This window comes from Biomphalaria glabrata, chromosome 8, assembly GCF_947242115.1.
Source record: "Biomphalaria glabrata chromosome 8, xgBioGlab47.1, whole genome shotgun sequence".
NCBI classification, from domain to species: domain Eukaryota; kingdom Metazoa; phylum Mollusca; class Gastropoda; family Planorbidae; genus Biomphalaria; species Biomphalaria glabrata.
The window spans coordinates 42,619,845-42,643,353 of NC_074718.1; the positions used below are offsets into that span (position 1 = coordinate 42,619,845).

Below are 23,509 nucleotides of genomic sequence, written 5' to 3' on the forward strand. Positions count from 1 at the left end.
GATATAATATATACGTCTATGGTCTGGATCTAAATAATATTTACGTAAAAATATAAGCAAAGCTTTGATATGCCTTTAGATCTAGACTTACAAAACAATTTCATTTCAAAACCGATGTTGGATCTAGATCTAGAACACGTTCTCTAGCCAAATGTTTTTTTCCGGCGTTTACTTATAAAAGTATAACAGTCAAACCAGAGTTTTACCATGTGCCCAAACAAGCAAATAATTCTTTTCTCAGCAATATACATCCACTGTTAAATTTCTAGAAAAATCGTTAGCGACGTTTTTGAGATCAGCATCAAGCTTCTTCCGCCCACCTCCCCTCCACTCTGTTTCCCGGTTATAGAAAGTTATGATATGAATAGAGGCATCGTAAAATAAAGAGATCGATTTTCATGCAAAGGAAACAGCTTAACTAACAATGGGCTAGATATTGCCAGAGCGAAAGAAAGATTCACTCACTGGAGGAGACTTGTTTTTTTTTTTTAAAGTCTTTCACCTTTGTCCGTAAACTAGAACTCCCCCCCCCTTTTTTTCCCCCTTCTCCTGAATGATCTCCCTTGTTGAGCGTCAGGATTATCCTTCTTTTACATTCCATCTTATCCGCTGGTTCTCCCAGCCAGGGACTGGGGCATAGAAAAAAACTCGCGCTCTGCGCCGCCTGAATGAAACCCACACTGGAAGACACTTCCGATTCGACTTAAGGCCAACTATTTCTGTTTTAGAGAATAAAGCAACCTAATTGCGCGTGTGTGTGTGTGACTATGTTTAAATGTAAATGTGTGTGTGTGTGTATTTGTAACTAGATGTGTGTTGAGTTGGTACTCGTCTATGACCTTGAGATACTAGTAGAACTAGGACAAGCAAGTCAATGATGTCTTCAGAAGGAAAAAAAAACAACTAAAGAAAAGACAAAAAACGAAAAACAAATAGGATTAGGGAAGACAAAGACAGGAGTGAAACAGAAACAATGGAAATAGGCAGATTATATTGTGTCAGCGTGGTTTAATGACAAAACTATTTGGTTCATTGTGTCAGCGTGGTTTAATGACAAAACTATTTGGTTCATTGTGTCAGCGTGGTTTAATGACAAAACTATTTGGTTCATTGTGTCAGCGTGGTTTAATGACAAAACTATTTGGTTCATTGTGTCAGCGTGGTTTAATGACAAAACTATTTGGTTCATTATGTCAGCGTTGTTTGATGACAAAACTGTTCAACACTCTATGTCAGCGTTGTTTAATGACAAAACTATTCAACACTCTATGTCAGCGTGGTTTAATGACAAAACTATTTGGTTCATTGTGTCAGCGTTGTTTAATGACAAAACTATTTGGTTCATTGTGTCAGCGTGGTTTAATGACAAAACTATTTGGTTCATTATGTCAGCGTTGTTTGATGACAAAACTGTTCAACACTCTATGTCAGCGTTGTTTAATGACAAAACTGTTCAACACTCTATGTCAGCGTGGTTTAATGACAAAACTATTTGGTTCATTGTGTCAGCGTGGTTTAATGACAAAACTATTTGGTTCATTGTGTCAGCGTTGTTTGATGACAAAACTGTTCAACACTCTATGTCAGCGTTGTTTGATGACAAAACTGTTCAACACTCTATGTCAGCGTTGTTTGATGACAAAACTGTTCAACGCACTATGTCAGCGTGGCTTGATGACAAAACTGTTCAATGCACTATGTCAGCGTGGCTTGATGACAAAACTGTTCAACGCACTATGTCAGCGTGGTTCAATGACAAAACAAGCTGTTCTTCTTCTTCTTCTAGCCTTCGATGAAGTCCAGTAGGGAATCGGCGCCGGAGGCGCCATTATCCCGTTGATGGTTAGAAAGGCTTTTATCCAACCACCAGGCCTGGACATGGGGTTCTTCACCCCTGTCCTGTCTGAGGGCACCCAACGGTAGGCGGCCATATTGGTTGACTGACTGGTAAAACCGGGCCGTGCCGTGTACACAGCGCACCGTCCCCGAATCTTAAGTCACCCGCTATAAGTGTCAGGGACAGCGCTAACTGCGGGGAGCTTGTCTCATATTCCTATAATGTAACCGCCACTGTTCCGTGCAAGGGCCGCCAATCCAGCAATCCGGAACTGATGACGACCCCCTTTGTGGAACGGCGTGGCGGACTTTTTGGACTGGGTTGCAGGTTACTTGTTCCATCCCCACCCCGAGTGAGATAAAAAAAACAAAAGCTCACCCAGGGAGACCTGCTAGAAGGCCTGGTTCGCTACTCGTTCTTAGCCTGTCCAGATCCACCTCTGGATGTTTCCACCGGAGGGCCACGCTGAGGCGACGGGTAGCTGGAAATCCTCCGGTCTTCTTCTAGCCAGCTTTATTGCTGCTGTGCTGTGAGCTCTTTTGCAGACTGTGCCAAGGAAAAAAAGTGTGCTGTTTTCTTCAGTTGTTCAGCACTGTCGTACAGGGTGTTGGTTATGTTGGGCTGTTGAAGTAGTAGGGTCTGCCTAAGATTTATTAGGGAGGGGCATTCAAAGAGGATATGGTTTACGGTTTCAAAAGGGTGGGCTCAGCATCTGCAAAGGGGGAGTTGTGTGGAGTTTATTTTGTTCAGGTGGTAATTTAATAGTGGTGTGTGTCCTGTTCTTAGTTGGAAGATTGCAGATTGTTCTTTGTGGGGGAGGAAGTTAATACTGTCCAGTTTGTTAAGCTGTTAACCTTGTTCTAATCCTTGACATTCGTCCTTGGGGGTGCTGTGACATCATCAATCTTCATCGTCTTACTTTCCTAGGGGCTAGTTACCTTTTAAAAGTGAGCCCTCCTTGAATTCAGATACTCAAGGCATTCATATACCCAGGGCATTCAGAGATTCAGATCATTAGATTCTAAGGGTATCAAGACACTCAGATATCGAAGCTATTTTTTATATTTGCACATATGATATTGTAACTTTAAGAATTGTACTACAAACGTCTTGGGTCTCAACACAATTTTTAGTAGCTCTATCTTCTGAGCCAGTGATGCACAACAAACGGCCCGCGGGCCAGATCCAGCCCGCGAAGTAGTTCAATCCGGCCCGCTTAAACGTCGGCACAAAGTGTTGAAAATCTCCCCTTCCTAAAATAAAATTTGTGAAAATATATTTCAATATTTCTCTGATGTATTAGTACTGTGACCTTTAACCTTTGTGCGTCTATGAAATGGGACTCTGAATGTAGAATCTACCAAGAAAAGTGAACTGATCTTTACTTGTTTGTGAAACATATTACTAAGCTAACATATTTTTTAAATGTAAGTGTGTCTGTTTAAAAGAAGATTAACGTATATAAAGGCATTATGAATCAAATATAGAGGCATTCTTGGTCTAAGCCGCGAATAAAAGATTGTTCAACTACGCCTAGAGATTGGAGGATTGATGGGAATATTTAGGAACAAGAGAGAAGAACATGTCATAGAATGGGTTGCCTGATTCAGCCAGGAAAACCAGTGACTTAGCAGAATTTAGGTCTTTGGTTAATATGCATGACTAGATGCATGACGCGTAGAACGTAGTCATCTTCTTTTTTGAAGTAACGTCTGTATTATATAAGATAAGATAAGACAAGAATGGATGGAGCATACATTTTTTGTGTGCGATAATTTATTTTGGCGGATCTTGTTATTCATAGATCTCAACTGAAAATCAAGCCGTGTGTTTTTCATGTTGATTATACATATATATTATATATATATATATATATATATATATATATATATATATATATATATATATATATATATATATATATATATATATATATATATATATATATATATATATATATATATATATATATATATATATATATATATATATATATATATATATATATATATATATATATATATATATATATATATATAGTTCGTCCATTGTGGTTCGATGATGACCACTTTGTCATCCAGGGGGCTGAGGGCTTTGCACTGGGGTTTTATGTCTCCTCATGTGGTTGGTGAGACCTATGTGAGCCCGGAATGTTCGGCCGCTCACTGGGCAGGTTATTCCAGCTGGAGCTAGTGTCGTGTTTGTGTTGGGGGGGGGGGGGATGACAAGTGACTTGCGCTGGAATTTGGATCAAAGTGAGGATTCGCGCAACACGTCGACCTCACTCTCTCGCCCTAAAGCCCGTCCTTTTCCGGAAGCAAGATTTGGTCAAGACGTCCGGGGACAAGTTTGGGTGCAGTGGATGACCAGAGACTTTCTGTGTGTCTTGCTCTTGAGTACTCCACAGCACTGTGCTGGTACTTGCCATTCTTTCCGATTAGTCTAGTTTTGTGAAGGTTACGCACAGGCCGCCAAGTCCAGACTTCACATGCTAGGTTTGACAGAACCTCAGTGTACTGAGTGCCATGGACACGTCAGATACCCTCTCTACCTGGTTTAGCCGGCCAGTCAAAGCCGTTTCCGGGGTGTGGCCGCTGCGCATGCTACAGCTTCTGGGAGCCACAGGTGAGAGTCGGGTACCGAGTGGGGACCAAGAGTGAGCCAAGCTACCCTCAAAAAGAGGGTACGACTGCCTGTCCAATAGAGGTGCTACCCCTCCTAGATATGATTATACATAATTAATTTTAAACAGCCGGGTGCCAAGAGTGGGGCAGCATGTCGCCCAGCACCCCCCCCTCCCTTTTTTTTTTCTTGATAGTGTATGACTGTACGTAATCCCTAATTTAAAAAACCAGACAGTCACCAGTAAGCCGCGCAAAACTTACATGTAAAACAACACATTCAACGAATAAACAGATTATAGAAACAGGAATATAGAAAATATTACGTATTTTTTAAACCCAATAAGGCCAATACGTTTAGTCCACCATAGGTATGCCACTGATTTTCAAAGTATTTGAAGGTGCCTTTGCGCAAAGGTTTCTGAATAACAAACAGGCAACGCCATTTACCGTGAAAACCTATCGTCCGATCCCTAGTTGGAAATGCGAACCTTTAAATCAAGGGGCGTGATCTTGTCTGCACTGTTTCACTGGGAATTATTCTGGTTATTTCCCCTCATCTATTTCAAAACACTCTTTATTTCTTGTCATTATTTTTCTATATCTCGCGACTCTCGTTTTTTTATTGTTTTATTCTTTGTCCATTTCTTATTCCTATCTTTCCTTTCTCTTCATTTAAATGATTTCCCTAAAGCGCAAATAATTTCAGACACCAAAAAAAAAAACTCATTTTTTCCCCAACACGTCGAAATGAAAAATCTTGGCTTTGTAAATGAAAGAAATATATGGCATTCAGAGGCATAGCGGCTGTAATGAGGTCCTCATGATTGAAATATCGACATTGTCTGACGCGAGCACACTGACTAACGAGATTGTTAAGCTATTCTTGAATCTACATTAAGCGTTAGTGCGTAGATTCCATACGCTAGAACAAATTCATACAAGTGCTCCTTCTTTCCTAGTGGCATTAGAGAATGGAGTTGGTTGCCTGGGAGAAGGCTTTCCGTGCAGGCCTTTTTGCGCTCAGTAAACACAACTCTGCTCAAGACGGATGTTGAACCTCGAGCCCCTTTCATAGGTAGCCAAGCCAAGTTCAAGTGTACTTAGCCTCTCGACCACGCTTCCCACGCATTTGCATCCTCTGTTTGGGACCCCTCAACTCAAGAAAACATTAAGCAACTGGAACAGACACAAAATAGAGCAGTGAGATTCATAACAAACAAATATTCACATTTGACCAGAGTAACACTTTTAGTAAAATCACTAAATTTAGAAAGCCTTCAGGACAGAAGACTCGAAAGTAAATTAGCATTTATACATAAAACACTGAACCATAATCTTCAAATACAAAAACAAAATTTAATAAAATACTCAGAAAGAGACAAAGATAAAGGCACATTCCTCGTTCCACATTGTTACGTATTTCTGAATCTTCTGGCTAAATGTACTAGTAGGCACACAAATAAAAACACTGCAAAGAACTTGACGACTCAACTCTCAGTTTCATAAAACTTTATTGACTATTAACTCTAACAACTCGTCAGTATAACATGTAGCGTAGAAGACTGTACAATATCTGTCAGTTTACAGTTAGCTATACTTCGTTGCAATTCATCTCTTCACTTCGTTGCAATTCATCTCTTGTCAACTTGCATCGAGCCGTATTCCACAGAACAGACCAACGACACACTTCCCAGTGTCGCTCCAGGTATCCCAAAGCTGAACCAAGTCATACTCAAGTCTACCGAATCAGAGCCGCCCACGTCTTACATCGACTGTATCGACTGTAACGGCTGAAGTCCACTGTAGTTCGCTGTATAAACTTTAACGACAGTAGTCCACTCCAGTTTACTCTACCCTAGTTAACTTGCATCGAGTCGTACACATTTCTCTTCCACTGTCTCGCACAGTAGACAACAGTACCGACGATTCTACCTACGACTCCATACGACTGACTTTCACATTAACTCCCTGTCTTATATAGAGTCCCTAATCGCTCCTCCAAAGTTGCACAAACACTGCTAGTACCTTCTGGAACAACACGTGAGGACACGTCACATCCTGTCTTTGTTTATACACGTGGATTCCAGAGAACACTCGCTGCTGTGTCATCTCGCCGGGGTCACACCTAGTGACCTCTACCTGTCACTGGACACTGCTAGTATCTTCTGGAACAACACGTAAGGACACGTCACATCCTGTCTTTGTTTATACATGTACATTCCAGAGAACACCCACTCCTGTGTCATCTCGCCGGGGTTACACGTTAACCTCTTCCTGTCACTGGACATTGCTAGTACCTTCTGGAACAACACGTGAGGACACGTCACATCCTGTCTTTGTTTATACATGTACATTCCAGAGAACACTCACTCCTGTGTCATCTCGCCGGGGTTACACGTTAACCTCTACCTGTCACTGGACGCTGGTAGTATCTTCTGGAATAACACGTGAGGACACGTCACATCCTGTCTTTGTTTATACATGTACATTCCAGAGAACACTCACTCCTGTGTCATCTCGCCGGGGTTACACGTTAACCTCTATCTGTCACTGGACACTGCTAGTATCTTCTGGAACAACACGTAAGGACACGTCACATCCTGTCTCTGTTTATACATGTACATTCCAGAGAACACCCGCTGCTGTGTCATCTCGCCGGGGTCACACGTTAACCTCTTCCTGTCACTGGTCATTTGTAACAATATGCTAGGACAAATTTGTACAAATGCTACTTCTTCCCTAGTGCTATTAGAGCATGGAATGGGTTGTCTGAGTCAGCCAGGGAAACTAATGACTTGGCAGAATTTAAGTCTTTGGTTAACATGCATGACTAGATGCATGACGCGTAGAACGTAATCATCTTCTTTGCAGTAACGTCTGTATTATATAAGATAAGAAGAAGATAAGTCTTATTATTATTAATTCAAAATTGTTTTTTTTGGTTTTACATTTTACTTGACACTATTATACCTATTATACATACATCATTCATATGTAAGAGTAACATATTAATGAAAGTAAATTTTAAAAAATGCAAATTTTTAAAACTTAAAATTAATTATAGCCCATTTTTATAAATAATTAAATAATTTTGTTCTCGTATTGACAGCAGTAACCCCAATTGTTACCTATTCCTAACAAATATAGATCAAGACTAAAAATAATATAAAAAAAATAAAAGAATATGGATTTAAATAATTTTCTTATCAAATGCATGTATATTAAAGAACACAGAGAAAAAATTCTACCATGCGCCTCCACTTAATAATTTTTTTTAAAAATATACAGCCACTTTCATGTTTATAGCACAGAGCGCTATGGTCTAATCACATCTGTGGACCTGTAGAGGGAGGGGGTATCTGGGAGAAGGTTTTCTTTTCTATCTCTGGGAGCTTGGTAGACACATCCCTGCTCGAGTCGGATGTTGAGCCTCGAGCCCTTTAGATAGGTAGAGCCATCCCAAGCCTCTCGGCCACACATCCATCTACGCTCTCTGACACTGACACATAAAGATAAAAAAAAATTGCATAGCACACAGACACATATATATATATATAGTTCGTCCATCGTGACTCGATGAAGACCACTTTTGTCATCCAGGGGGCTGAGGGCTTTGCACTGGGGTTTTGTGCCTCCTCATGTGGCTGGTGAGACCTATGTGAGCCCGGAATGTTCGGATACACATTGAGCAGGTTATTCCAGCTAGAGCTAGTGTCTGTAATAGACTAAAACAACAAGAGCTTCAATAAACACAATGATTTTATTAGTCTCTATTTATGTTCTTTACTCCAGCCACTTGTTCTCTAAACTGACCTCCTTTTTACACACAGTCCTGACACACTGCTGTTCACTCAAGCATGTACACTCAAGGTCCACTGATCATCACAGTGTCAGTGGCCTTGTTTTTCTTCTCTGGCGCTTATCTCCTGCTAGCACTGTTCTCTTGTCCTCTGCAACCTGTGCGCCAGTTTTCATAACAAATTATGTTACATCTTTCCCATTATATATCTACTTATAACTCTCTGACAACTACCTTCTCAATGGGTCTATGTGTCCCGAGGTTCGGCTGTAATTATCCAATAAAACAATTAAACAACTAGATCAATACACAGAAACTTTTAATTGAACTTTACGGCATAGCACACAGACATACCAACACACAGGAACAGACGTAAGAAACAACTGAAATAGTATGTTTCTCTCGAAAAAAACAAAACAATCTTTATCTTAAGGGGAGGAGCTGGATATGTAAAAAGGGGAGGAGCTGGATATGTAAAATAAAAAAAGGGAGGAGCTGTTTTTTTTGAAAAAAAAAAAGGGGAGGAGCTGGATATGTAAAAAAAAAAAAAAAAAAAAAAAAAAAAAAGGGGGGGGGGGAGGAGCTGGATATGTAAAAAGGGGAGGAGCTGGATATGTAAAAAAAAAAGGGAGGAGCTGTTTTTGAAAAAAAAAAAAGGGGAGGAGCTGGATATGTAAAAAAAAAAAAAAAAAAGGGGGGGAGGAGCCGGATATGTAAAAAAAAAGGGGGAGGAGCTGGATACGTTAAAAAAAAAAAAAAAAAAAAAAAAAGGGGGAGGAGCTGGATATGTTTAAAAAAAGGGAGGAGCTGGATAAGTAAAAAAAAAAAAATAAAGGTAAGGTTTCAAGATAGAAACTTCCAGATGAATAGAAATTGGCCAAAGATGGAAGAAATGAGCAAGCCAATGAAAATCCCTGTCTACCCAGAAGAGATGATGAAAATAAAAGAGAGTCGAATAAATGAGTATTGGTCCAGCTGACATCAAAATTACCAGAAATGGACACCCTATTATAGACTATCTCGACATGACCAGCGCATATTTTTTCGACTCAGAACCGGACACAACAGAGTAAGACGACATATGTTCCGGAAGCTTAAAGTCGGGACGATCGAAACCTGCCCTTGTGGAGCATCACCAGACAATGCTGCGTACTTTATCAAGAGGCCCGAACAAGAATCTGGCCCAAAACCTTCCTGGATGTGGCAAGGTATGTAGGTCATAGCTGGGGCTGCGTACCAGGGGAAAAAACTGCATTCCTTATTAACCTTCGGACTCGAAGACAAGCCTTATTATTATTAATTATTAAATGTCTTTTTAAATATTTTACTAAACACAATTCTACACACACTATTGATAGTCGTAATGTATATTAATGGAAGTAAATTCAAAAGAAAATATGCAAAATCATTGTAACTTAATAATAGACATAGCCCATTTACTTAAAACATCAATTAATGTTACTCTTGATATTGTTATAGCCTTTGTTTTTATACTTCTATACTGGTTTTTAATTCTTTCTAGAGAATTGAGTTTCAAGTATCAACGGATAAGTAAGGATAAAGTTATTGTTTTCACCCAGTCATAATAGTAACTTCCTAAACCAACATATTTCTAAGATTGAAGAACACTCAGGAATCTGTATGCGGGCACAGGAATTAAGTAAATTAATGAATATCTTGGTAGAGGCGCCTCAATGAAATGTACAGGTGTACAGTGTGATTATTGAAAATGTGTATATTATTTATTTACAGACTATATTGCTAGTTATTAGCAAAAATGTTAATGTACATAAAGTATGCACACAAAAGTGTAAATTTTTTTGTTCATTTTGGTGAAAGAAATAAAAAGAAATGTATTTAAAAAAAAAATAAAAAAAAAAAAAAAAAAAAAAAAACACTACTGTTTTCTGTTTAGCCATTCTGATTCTGATAATACACTGATTAGCCCAATTTGTGGTACATAAAAACAGTTACAATAGGAATTCGGGTGGTAAACGCCACAGCAAAAACATTGATATTACTTGGAACCTTGGGGCTTCCATAGAAACTAAAGACAGTTCCAGTTCCTTCCGAAAGAATCCCACTATCAAGGACTTCGTTCGTGTACGTACAAGTGTCTCCAACAGAGGGCAATTGACAACCTAAGGATCGTCAAGTTTGGACAATTTCTGAACAATGTTCACCTTAATTGTTATGTAAACCGGGAACTTGCGTTTATGTACTAGTCGGGGGCGCGGTGGTAGAATGGTTAAGCGCTTGGCTTATCTTATCTTATCTTATATAATACAGACGTTACTTCAAAAAAGAAGATGATTACGTCCTACACGTCATGCATTTAGTCATGCATATTAACCAATGACTTAAATTCTGCCAAGTCACTGGTTTTCCTGGCTAGCTCAGGCAACCCATTCCATGCTCTAATAGCACTAGGGAAGAAGGAATATTTGTACAAATTTGTCCTAGCATATGGGATGAGGAATGTGCCTTTATCTTTGTGTCTTTCAGAGTATTTTATTAAATTTTGTTTTTGTATTTGAAGATTATGGCTTCCGAACCTGAGGTCCTGGGTTCGAATCCCGGTGAAGACTGGGATTTTGAATTTCTGGATTTTTAGGGCGCCCCTGAGTCAACCCAACTCTAATGGGTACCTGACATTAGTTGGGGAAAGTAAAGGCGGTTGGTCGTTGTGCTGGCCACATAACACCCTGCTCGTTTACCGGTGGCCAAAGAAACAGATGACCTTAACATCATCTGCCCCATAGATCGCAAGGTCTGAAAAGGGGAAACTTTACTTTTTTTTTTTTTTACTAGACGGATGTTGTTTTTGACCACTCGCTTATACACCTATATCTGCGCCTATGACTTTATAATTGATGAGCTACAGTTTGTATATTACAATGAACTTTTCAGCAAGTTAACGCAACAACAAAAACATTTGGCATTATGTTTCTTACTAAAAAATATTGAAAAATCTTTGATTCATTTCTGTCAAGGTAAGGACAGTTCGTTCGGTTCGGTTTATAACGATCAGTCTTAAAGTTCGGGTTTGGTCGTGAGGTTCAAGTTCGGTTCGGGTTTTGTTCGTTTCCCATCTCTAACAAAATCTATGCGGAGAACTTCCTGTTCTGGAAACCACTGCGCGGTTCATCTCAGATATAAGATTACTGATCTAAACCCTCCGACATGTAAAATGAGAACGAAGAAGAAAAAATTAGAAATTTTTCGATAGAAAATGTTTTCTTCTCCCCCTCAATGACAGAAAAAATAATTCTTTTGAGGGGAATATATACTGGGTGTTACAGGTTTCTATTAGATCTATATTTCACTAGTTCTTTAGAGACTACCATAGTTTCTCTGGAAGTCTAGGTGTAACTGGGTTAAAGTTCCCCTTTCAGACCATGTGGTCTATAGGGCTGATGATGTAAAGGTCATCTGTTTCTGTGGCCTACGGTTAACGAGGGTGTCATTTGGCCAGCACAACGACCAACAGCCTTTACTTTTCCCTAACTAATGTCAGGTACCCATTAAAGCTGGGTGTACTCAGAGGCGACCGAAGATCCCGAAATTAAAAATCCCAGTCTTCACCAGGATTCGAACTCCGGACCCAGGTTCGGAAGCCTAGCGCTTTACCGCTCATCCATCGCGCTTTCATGGGTTCAGCTGTAATTGCATCAAATACTTATTAATAACTCGGTCTAAATACAGAAACGTTATTAAACTTCATGGCACATTTCACACGCTGGTCTCTCTCTTAAAACGAACACACTTTCGGTCATTCGCTCATACATTTCAACTGACATATATCTGTAAAAATAGATTATACACACAGACAGACTATCATCCGTGACACCGCGTTTGGCCGTATCACTGGTCACACGACACCCTCATTAGCCGTGTTCCTCATAATAAGATGACCTCCATATCAAATATCTGGTTCTCTGTCTTACTGGTATCAGTTTGCCCCACGTGATTCAATGTTTTCGTTTGGTTATCACGATTTTATTCCATCTTATGTATATGGGAGTGATGAATTAGTAAATTTCCTATGTCTAGGAAAAACTTTTATGTTATTAAATGAAAGTTAAATAAAGAAAAAAAAAACACTTTGAACACACTTGTACCATTTTAATTATGAAAAGATGGATTTAAAATAAGACAGATCTAAATAAACAAAATATAAAAACTACTTTTTTTTTTTAAATACAAAGATTATCTAAGGAGAATAACTGCGAAATCAATGCCACAACTCTCAATGATGCAAGGCTTAACTTATTTCAATATAAAACTAAATTAATTAACTACCATTAATTGTTAACAAATTGTTTCATTTCTTAATAAATTATTCATGTATTGTCATGGACTGTGAATGATAAAGCGAAATTTCAACTTGATCGAAGAATGGGAAGTGGGAAAAAAAAACGTGTAAAAAAATGTATACCAGACAGACAGACAGACAGAGGTGAAATAAGTTTTGTAAAAATAAAAGATATTTATTCCAAGTCAGCCTACTCTCACTAATAAACCGGCCTGGAGTCAACCTGATGCTTCTACTGAAATGAATTTTCACTGGACATACCCTCCTTTCTAGATTTACATCCCTACAACCAGCTCATAAAGAAAGCGCGTGATTTCACGTCCAAGGAACAGGCCCTGGGTTTACCTCAAATAGCCCCAAGGCTCGCTGGCATCTTTCAAAAGAGAGTAAAAACTGAAAGGGAGGTAATTTGAAAGACTGGCAAGTTTCTGTTTTGTTTCCTCCCTTCGTCGTTGTTTTATCTCATAGCTCTTGTGTGAAAGAAATAAAATAATGTAGTAGTCCGACTGGCCAGGAACCTGTGACCTCCCAAAACTCTTTTATCATTTCAGTACTCTCATTAAAGCGATGAATATGATGCTTAGACACCATATCCATTTGTACCTTTCAAAATATTAAACTTGTCCAGGGGTGATTACTCACACATATACCATTGATCAATGATCACCACATTGACCCTTTATCTCCAAGAGAAAAGAGTTGACAAATATTTTCGCATTAACAAAGTGTGTATCTTTCTAATGTCTGTGTTCTTGTGATCTGTAAAATAAAGTTCCCCTTTCAGACCTTGTGGTCTATAGGGCAGATGATTTAAAGGTCCTATATATCACAAGATCATAGTTATCACAAGGTCCTATGTATCGCAAGATCCTATGTATCACAAGAAGAAAAAATAGAAATTGTTCTAAAGAAAAAGTTTTCTTCCCCCCTCAATGACAGAAAAAATAACTCTTTTGAGGGGAATATATACTGGTTGTTACAGGTTTCTATTAGATCTATATTTCACTAGTTCTTTAGAGACTACCATAGTTTCTCTGTAAGTCTAGGTGTAACTGGGTTAAAGTTCCCCTTTCAGACCATATGGTCTATAGGGCAGATGATGTAAAGGTCATCTGTTTCTGTGGCCTACGGTTAACGAGGGTGTCATGTGGCCAGCATAACGACCAACCGCCTTTACTTTTCCCCAACTAATGTCAGGTACCCATTAGAGCTGGGTGGACTCAGAGGCGCCCAAAGATTCCGAAATAAAATAAAAAACCCAGTCTTCTCCAGGATTCGAACCCGAGAAGCCAAGCGCTTTACGGCTTAGCCACCGTGCCTCAACCTGATCTGTAATTAGGAAGAAACATGAGATAGATAGATAGATAGTTGGATAGATAGATAGATAGATAGATAAATAAATACTTAGATACTTTGATACCTAGATACTTAGATACATAGATACATAACATTTGTATTTGATTGAAGAGAATTACTACAGACCAAACGTTATCCGCGGGTCATAGGTTGAGATACACTGCTCTTAAGGATCTCCGCGACTTGCAACCCATTGGCGCGTAATGGCTTCCATTTTCTGGCCACCAGGAATGAAGTCATCTGTTCCATTTTATCGACACCTAAGTCTTGTGTCTGGTGGGCGCTGACATGAAACTCACGCCATCTTCCTCCCCTTCTCAGCTAGCGCCACTGTCTATTTCCTCCCCCCCCCCCTTGAGTCCCAACTCCGCCCCTCCCCCCAAAAGGCAGCTGAAAGAGCCTCTCAATTTACTGCTTCTCTCTGGGAAAGTCATTTCACCTGATACTTAACGGGTCATTTGGGATGGTCAGTATGATGGCCGGGATGACCTCATTGATGACCAGAGATGAAGGCAATGTCGCAACGGTCATCTTGGGGCTCAACTGAGTCTAGGATTTCCGAATGTTTACTGAATTAGGAAGAACAGTCCAGTACATGACAGTCAAAAAGTAGACCATAGATTACAAAATTCAAGGGCATTAACAATGATAAACTTTAATAGCTAATAATAGAAACATTTAAAAAAACCGAATAGAAATTAGTAAGTTACGGTTTATACTTGTATAAATAAATATTTTAAACAAGAAAATTCAAACAATCTTCAATTGTAAACTGTAATTCACTTTATAATAATAATAAGGCTTGCCTTCGAGTCAGAAGAATTCACTTAACAACAGGTTTAATGTAATGTGAAATTTCCAATTATTGTTTGGCGTATTACAGTCACTGTCCTCATCTTCACCTTCACCTATTCCTTAGTCTGTTGGTCCTTTGGGGGCACCACATAAGATGTGTTAACTGTCTCTCTCCATTCATCTCTCTTTTTTTTTTTTTTTTTTTTTTTTTTTTTTTTACCTTTGACAGAATATCTTTTAATGACAGGCCCATCCATTCTTTTATCTTGACTTCCCTTCGCTTTCTCTGCCTTCCTTTTCCTGGTACTGTTCCCTGATGGAAGGTCTATGCATGCCCCGAGGAATTTGTAATATGGACATAGAGTTTTAGTTTGCGGTTTATTGACAGTTAGCAGGTCATCCTTTGGTCTAGTAGCTGAACTAATCCTGTGTCAAAACTATTTGTTTGTGATGCGGTCTTTAAATGGGATACCTAGAATACTTCTACATTCTGTTGCATCTTAATGCCAATGCTAGGTATCACAAGATCATATGTATCGAAAGGTCATATATATTTCAAGGTCCTAAGTATCACAAGGTCATATGTATCACAAGATCATAGTTATCACAAGGTCCTATGTATCGCAAGATCCTATGTATCACAAGATCAAGTAGCACAAGGTCCTATGTATCACAAGATCATAAGTATCACAAGGTCCTATGTATCACAAGATCGTAGTTATCCCAAGGTCCTACGTATCACAAGATAATGGTATCACGAGGTCCTACGTAAACCAGTCACTGTCTGAGTAGACAATTTTTATTTATTACCTGGATTTACTTCTGAAAGAAGAAACCAGCAAATCTTAACTTCAGTACAGAAAAGCTCTTTATGTTTAACTGGTCGATAACACAGAGTTTGTAGTGAAACCATTTCATTGAAGACATGAAAGCATTAACATATATGTCAGTGATCCAATTCTCAACAGGTCACTTAGTCCAGAGGTGATCTAGTTTTAAAGCCAATACATAATTATGTTACTAGGCCATTTTATTGAAAAAAAAAAAGATTAAATATTAAAATAAAAGCAGTCTTCTGGTCAAAATTTAAGATATTCTACGCCTACAGCGGTTTAGTTGTCTACCAGCAGTTCGGTGCTACAGGTTAACGACCGGAAACAACACTTCTCCAAAGTTCACGTCTGCTCTCAACGAATGCACCAAGCTGCTTCCAAATGTCTGGCTTAAAAACTAAGGGAACCAGAAAGAAAAGGTCTGTATCCGACTCATCTCCAGGTCAGCCAGTTCTACTACGCGTCCGTTACCTCCTCCTGCTGTCCACTCCTTCATTGATCCATCTGTCCATCTACAGACAACCCCATGTCTCGTTTTGAGGACTTCTTTTTTGTCATTTCTTCAATATTAGATTTGCACCCCCTTCCACCCCGCTTCCACATACACACACACACATTCATGTATTTCTATTTATTTATTAAGTGCCGCATCATTTTTCAAAGAAAATGTCTCTTTTTTTTTCCCCAATTCTGACAGCTAAAGAGTTAATATCAATACACACGCAGAGATTTAATATTGCTTGTAATTAAAAGTTATTATCAAACCTCTCTTCCATTAAATTTATAGTAAAAAAATATGGCTTATAACCAAAATATTTATGTCTCTATAATGCTGAAACCATGTATGAATAAACATGACAATAATGATAGCAGCACTAAGATACCAAGGTTATTGAGAGTAGGTTTCCTGAGTCAGGCAGGCAGAATTTAAGTCATTGATTAATTTGCTTGATTTGACTGAATTAGGAGCACTCGTAGGACGTAATGATCTATTTTGAAGTAACGTCTATATTTTATAAGATAAGATAAGATAAGATGAAGAGAATATTGCAAAAACGTGGACCAGCCCCGAGAAAGAGTCGAACCACTGACCGCGACCAGGCGGCATAGCATCGCGGCCACTAGGTAGCAGCGTCACATCTGTTTAGACCACCCCGGATCTCCAAAAAAAATCTGGTCGCTGCTAAGCGATGGCGCCTGGTCGGGTTCAGTGACCTCTCGTCGGGGCATATCTATGTTTCGCCATACATTCTTCAGCTTCTTCTCACTGACACCTTGTACCTTAGTGCTGCTATCATATGTTGCATACCTTGTTTGTTTGAAATATAAGTGGTAGGTAAGATCAAAATAAATCCTTTAGCTTGGTATCAGCATGTGACTTACAGTTTTGAAAAGTTGTTTGTAGTCAAATAGTAAATCACAATATTGAATATTGATAAAAGCCAAAAATATCAGATATGGCTTGTTTCTGTATAGCAAATATCACACCATGGCTTCTAGTCAAAATGTAAATATCAAAATACATCTTGCAGATAACTAGTCTATATTAAACTATGGTTAGGAGTCATAAATTTTAATATCGTAATTTGGCTTGTCATACATTTTAATATCGTCATTTGGCTTGTCATAAATTCTAATATCGTAATTTGGCTTGTCATAAATTTTAATATCGTAATTTGGCTTGTCATAAATTTTAATATCGTCATTTGGCTTGTCATAAATTCTAATATCGTAATTTGGCTTGTCATAAATTTTAATATCGTAATTTGGCTTGTCATAAATTTTAATATCGTAATTTGGCTTGTCATAAATTTTAATATCGTAATTTGGCTTGTCATAAATTTTAATATCGTAATTTGGCTTGTCATAAATTTTAATATCGTAATTTGGCTTGTCATAAATTTTAATATCGTCATTTGGCTTGTCATAAATTTTAATATCGTAATTTGGCTTGTCATAAATTTTAATATCGTAATTTGGCTTGTCATAAATTTTAATATCGTAATTTGGCTTGTCATAAATTTTAATATCGTTATTTGGCTTGAAAACAAAAATAAAATGTAATACCAAAATATTATTGGTAGTCAAAGTAAAAGAAATAAGAGGTATGGAGAAATGCGGTCGACAGATCACCTGTGGTACCCCGAAGGTGTAACAGACTAAAGTATAAGTGAAGGTGAAATAGGTAATATCAAAATATGGCTAGTAGCCAAAAAAAAAAAAGATATATCGAAATATGGTCGGTAGCCAATATTTAAAAATACAAATTTGGCTTGCACAGTAGAGAGTACCACTGTAGGGCCTACCGTTATCAGGTGCTTGTGTACTGTAAGTGTCTTATATTACTGCAAGTACGTCAATTGCCTGTTCAAGGCTCACCTTGATTACAAGTAGATGGACATGACAGCATGGCAGTGTCGGCTCGCCGCTGACACACAGTCCCTCCCACACACACTTCCACACATGCTGGCTCACACGTGCTCACACACAGGGCGGGCGTTGGGGCGGAAGGTAATGGTCCACGGCTCTGGTGGACGAGGTGATAAACTGTCTTAGAACTTTCGTGTCCGAGTCAGCTGATCATCCTGCGTGAATGAGGTCAAGGCAGACGTGAGACCCAGGCAGATTTTTTTGTTTTCGCGGGATTCTGTCACTCTATCGAAGGGACTTGCTTTCGCTAAACGTGACGGAACACATTCACTATTTGATTCACTCTGGATTTAAGGAACAGTATCGTCATTCAGTGAACTATTTTCAATTCACTATAGCTGGACTTCTATTCGTGTATCGTCTACAGTGGATTTACATTTCTAGACGTGACATTTAATTTTTGTTTTTGTTTAAAGCGAAATTGTAACATGTGATAGTTGATAATTCTTTCTTGCTTTCTTCTGTTTCTTTGTACTGTTTCTTTCTTTTGTTTCTTTCTTCTGTTTCTTTCTTCTGTTTCTTTCTTTTGTTTCTTTCTTTTCTTCCTTTTTTCTGTTTCTTTCTTTTGTTTCTTTCTTTTGTTCCTTTCTTCTGTTTCTTTCTTTTGTTTCTTTCTTCTGTTTCTTTCTTCTGTTTCTTTCTTCTGTTTCTTTCTTTTGTTCCTTTCTTCTGTTTCTTTCTCTTGTTTCTTTCTTTTGTTTCTTTCTTCTGTTTCTTTCTTTTGTTTCTTTCTTTTGTTCCTTTTTTCTGTTTCTTTCTTTTGTTCCTTTCTTCTGTTTCATTCTTCTGTTTCTTTCTTCTAATTCTTTCTTTTGCTTCTTTCTTCTGTTCCTTTCTTCTGTTTCTTTCTTTTGTTCCTTTCTTCTGTTTCTTTCTTTTGTTTCTTTCTTTTGTTTCTTTCTTCTGTTTCTTTCTTCTGTTTCTTTCTTTTGTTTCTTTCTTCTGTTTAATTCTTCTGTTTCTTTCTTTTGTTTCTTTCTTTTGTTCCTTTCTTCTGTTTCTTTCTTCTGTTTCTTTCTTTTGTTTCTTTCTTTTGTTCCTTTCTTCTGTTTCATTCTTCTGTTTCTTTCTTCTGTTTCTTTCTTTTGCTTCTTTCTTCTGTTCCTTTCTTCTGTTTCTTTCTTTTGTTTCTTTCTTCTGTTTCTTTCTTTTGTTCCTTTCTTCTGTTTCTTTTTTTTGTTTCTTTCTTCTGTTTCTTTCTTTTGTTCCTTTCTTCTGTTTCTTTCTCTTGTTTCTTTCTTTTGTTTCTTTCTTCTGTTTCTTTCTTCTTTTTCTTGCTTTTGTTTCTTTCTTCTGTTTCTTTCTTTTGTTCCTTTCTTCTGTTTCTTTCTTATGTTTCTTTCTTTTGTTTCTTTCTTTTGTTCCTTTCTTCTGTTCCATTCTTCTGTTTCTTTCTTCTGTTTCTTTCTTTTGCTTCTTTCTTCTGTTCCTTCTTCTGTTTCTTTCTTTTGTTCCTTTCTTCTGTTTCTTTCTCTTGTTTCTTTCTTTTGTTTCTTTCTTCTGTTTCTTTCTTCTGTTTCTTTCTTTTGTTTCTTTCTTTAGTTCCTTTCTTCTGTTTCTTTCTTTTGTTTCTTTCTTTTGTTTCTTTCTTCTGTTTCTTTCTTCTGTTTCTTTCTTTTGTTCCTTTCTTTTGTTCCTTGTGTCTGTTTCTTTCTTTTGTTTCTTTCTTTTATTTCTTTCTTCTGTTTCTTTCTTCTGTTTCTTTCTTCTGTTTCTTTCTTTTGTTTCTTTCTTCTGTTTCTTTCTTCTGTTTCTTTCTTTTGTTTCTTTCTTTTGTTTCTTTCTTCTGTTTCTTTCTTCTGTTTCTTTCTTTTGTTTCTTTCTTTTGTTCCTTTCTTTTGTTTCTTTCTTCTGTTTCTTTCTTTTGTTTCTTTCTTCTGTTTCTTTCTTTTGTTTCTTTCTTCTGTTTCTTTCTTTTGTTTCTTTCTTTTGTTTCTTTCTTTTGTTCCTTTCTTCTGTTTCTTTCTTTAGTTTCTTTCTTCTGTTTCTTTCTTTTGTTTCTTTCTTCTGTTTCTTTCTTTTGTTTCTTTCTTTTGTTCCTTTTTTCTGTTTCTTTCTTTTGTTTCTTTCTTTTGTTTCTTTCTTCTGTTTCTTTCTTTTGTTTCTTTCTTTTGTTTCTTTTTCCTTTTTCTTTCTTCTGTTTATCTCTTCTGTTTCATTCTTCTGTTTCTTTTTATTCATCCATCTTCCCCCCCCCTCCCCCTGTATTTTTCGTATTTCTGTCTCTTTTATTAGCTTGACTATCTAGCTCTTAATAAATATGATTTAAATTATAGTCAACAATAAATCCATAGTATAGAGTTGGCAGGCTGGTCATATTTCATCTAGTTTTAGTTTCAGCCGACCTAGATATCTGGTTATAACGCTTATAATTGGTGCCATAGTCCATAATGGGTTCAATCCACTGATTTTCCCAGCTGTATTTAGTAATATATTCGAAGCTTGTGTCTAATGGAATATGTGTGACATCAATGCAATATAATACTACATGTGAATATGTAATATTGTATTCAGTAATGTTTACATTGATGTGTTAAATCCAGTGATATATAAATTGTGCAGCATTCAGTTTATAAATTATGCTTCATTCAGAGATATATCCAGTGCTGTGTTGTATACAGCGATATATAAATTATGCTTCATTCAGTGATATATCCAGTGCTGTGTTGTATACAGCGATATATAAATTATGCTGCATTCAGTGATATATCCAGGACTTTGTGGTACCCATCGATATATAAATTATGCTGCATTCAGTGATATATCCAGTACTGTGTTGTATACAGCGATATATAAATTATGCTTCATCCAGTGATATATCCAGTACCGTGTTATATCCTGTGTTCTGCCCAGTGACGTAGTACCTGGGCAATCTTGAATTTCCTTCATTTTCTTTGTGCCGTTGTAAATATACTCACCCTCTATCGGCTTCTATTACGTGTTAAGCAGAAACCATTAGGCCGGTGACGTCAGGTCGGGTAAATATTTTTTCCTTTACGCCAGACAAAGCTGATGCCCAGAAGATTGGTACAGCCACTCTCTCATCCCAACCCCCCCCCCAACCCCCCAGGCAGCCACCCACCAACCACCCTTTTTCTCCTTCTTCTTCTATATTTTTTTTTTTTAAATAGTCTTTTTAATTCCAGAGTTAGTGGCAAATGAGCCAGTTATCTAGAGAGTTAGCGGACAGGGAGGGGAGGGGGGAGGGAGGATAGCAAAAAAAAAAAAAAAAAAAAGAGGGTGGGGGGGACTAGCCCCTAGGATACGGCGATTGAGTTGCTTAATATGTTACAGGGACCAAGGACTTACCGTGACGTAACGAAATGGTCGCCTCGGCTTCGATTTCTTGAGGCTGTCTGGTGACGCCAACTTTGCGTCGTTTGCTTAGTACTGATGATAATTAAACCTAATGTTTACATGAATCCGCGTTGCTATAGCCTACTATAGGCCTACACTTGGACAATTTTTTTTTGATGATTTTCTTTAATTGCTTTATTGTCATAAGACTTATTAGAATATAGACGTCTAGCTATTTTTTTATAAGAATTTTAGACACTATTGCTCCGTTCGTACTGTAGTAAAATAATAACTAACTAAAGTAAAAATTCTTGATATACAATTAGTTTGCTAACTTTGCATCATTTACTTAGTACTGATGATGTTAACATGAATCCGTGTTGCTATGCATTTGGACAAATCACTTAATTGTGATAATTTTATATTTCAATCTTAGACTTATTAGAATACAAAGTCGTTTTTTTTTTGTTTTTTTTTTAGAAAGGAAACCTCAGAATTTGCGCTATTCAATTTTAGCTTTATCATCATAGGAATCCTTGGGCCTTAGGCCTCTTTTCCTTGCCTCTTTTGTGGGCTTTTTTTTATTTATATATATATATATATTTTTATTTCTAAGTTCTCATAATTCACAAGTCTTAATTCATAAACAATTGAAAAGTGATTAACCTAATAGTATAATTATATTTTTTTTTTTTTTTTAATAGAATTTTTGATTTTTAATTTACAACAAACATTAAAGTTGTAAAAAATACTATTTATATAAAGTAAAAATTCTTGATATAAAATTAGTTTGTAAACTATGAATAAGTTTTCACTAGTTATCAAAGCATTTGTTTATCTTTAGGACATTTTGATTGTTTTACATTTTTGAAATAGTGGTAGCACTTTATCCATCGGATTTTGTTTGTTTGTTTTGTTTTTGAGATTTCTGTTTATTTCAAATAGCTATAATTATCATCTTGGACTATATGATACCTGGTTTCTTTAAGACATAAGTTAAAGTAAGGGGCTTGGAGAATGATCGCTCGAAAACCAACTATGCGTAAAATAAGGCGGCGGTCAAGTGGGGCTAAGCCAAGGCGCTGTTCGGCACCCACCGTTATAGGTGGGGGCAATGGTGACACGACAATGCGTGATGCCAGCTTGCCCAGACGATTTTGCCGGACGCCACAACCCGCTGACGGAGAAAGGATACCTCTTCGTAGCGGCTTGGCGTCTCTGGGGGGCCAGACCGACGGAACGTGCGCCCCCAGACCCAGCGTGTCTTTCTTGTGCAAGTCTGAAGAGAAACTGGACTGTCTTTTTTCTCCGTCATTGCAGAATTCGTCCAGCCTCAGAAACGATGCAACGAATCACTCAGCCAGGTCGACCACAAACAACGGGTTCGCCTTCTCTCTCCAGACCCCCAGACTACAGCTCGATGGCACCGACAACGGAATGAGGAAGCCAGCGACAGTCTACACCAAGGTAAGTGCTGTAATCAGCCTTTTTTTTTTTCAGTGTCGGCACATCATGGTTGAGGAAGGTGGTTGGGGTGGCGGGTGACTTTGAAAATAACATAAACCCTTTTCTTATTCTTCTTACATTAGAACGTCGTTTATCCGGACGTCAATTATCCGGAGGTCAAATATCCGAGCTGCCTTTTTTTGTTTGTTTGTTTTACAGTACGGTATCTAAGTGTTCTTGTATGATGTTCCACGTTGGTGCAGCTAAAGATCAGCAATTATTTCTCTCAATATAGGTAGACTACTTCATTAAACGCTGTTCCTATCTGTTTGACGTAGGATACGACTACAATTTTATGTTTACGTACAATACCTCGATATAAATTTTCTTTATAGTTTTGGTGAAGCCGTTTATAATATTCCTAATTCGGTTATCAGGACGATCGACTATCCGGACAGACCCCGTTCTCTATCTGGATAAGCGACGTTCTGCTTTATTGTTTATTAGTAAATTCACAATACTTCCACCATCTACACACTGCATCATACAGTCTATCCATATCTTACCCATGTAGGTTATGTCCCCTATTTCTAGGTTCTACATTCCACAGGAGTTTAGCAAGACCAACTATTAAACTATATATCAAGCTATAAAGCAAAACAGCTATAAAGCTATATATCAAAATATTGTAAGGCTGTATGTCAAGCAACTATACATCTATACAAAAGATGTCTGTGACAATCAAACCGCCCCCCCCCCCTTTTTTTTCCAGAATCA

At 37.8% G+C, this 23,509-nt stretch overlaps 1 protein-coding gene across 2 annotated transcripts in view; it reads left to right on the plus strand.

The window, feature by feature from the left end:
* LOC106073149 (uncharacterized) overlaps positions 1 to 23,304 on the plus strand; it is a 161,342-nt gene extending 138,038 nt beyond the window's left edge. For both annotated transcript variants that reach the window (XM_056039486.1, XM_056039487.1), the window contains one exon: positions 22,607 to 23,304. In XM_056039486.1, coding sequence (XP_055895461.1) covers positions 22,607 to 22,831 — 225 coding nt within the window. In that variant the 3' untranslated portion in view covers positions 22,832 to 23,304. The remainder of the gene's footprint in view (positions 1 to 22,606) is intronic.
* Positions 23,305 to 23,509: the final 205 nt, after the last annotated feature.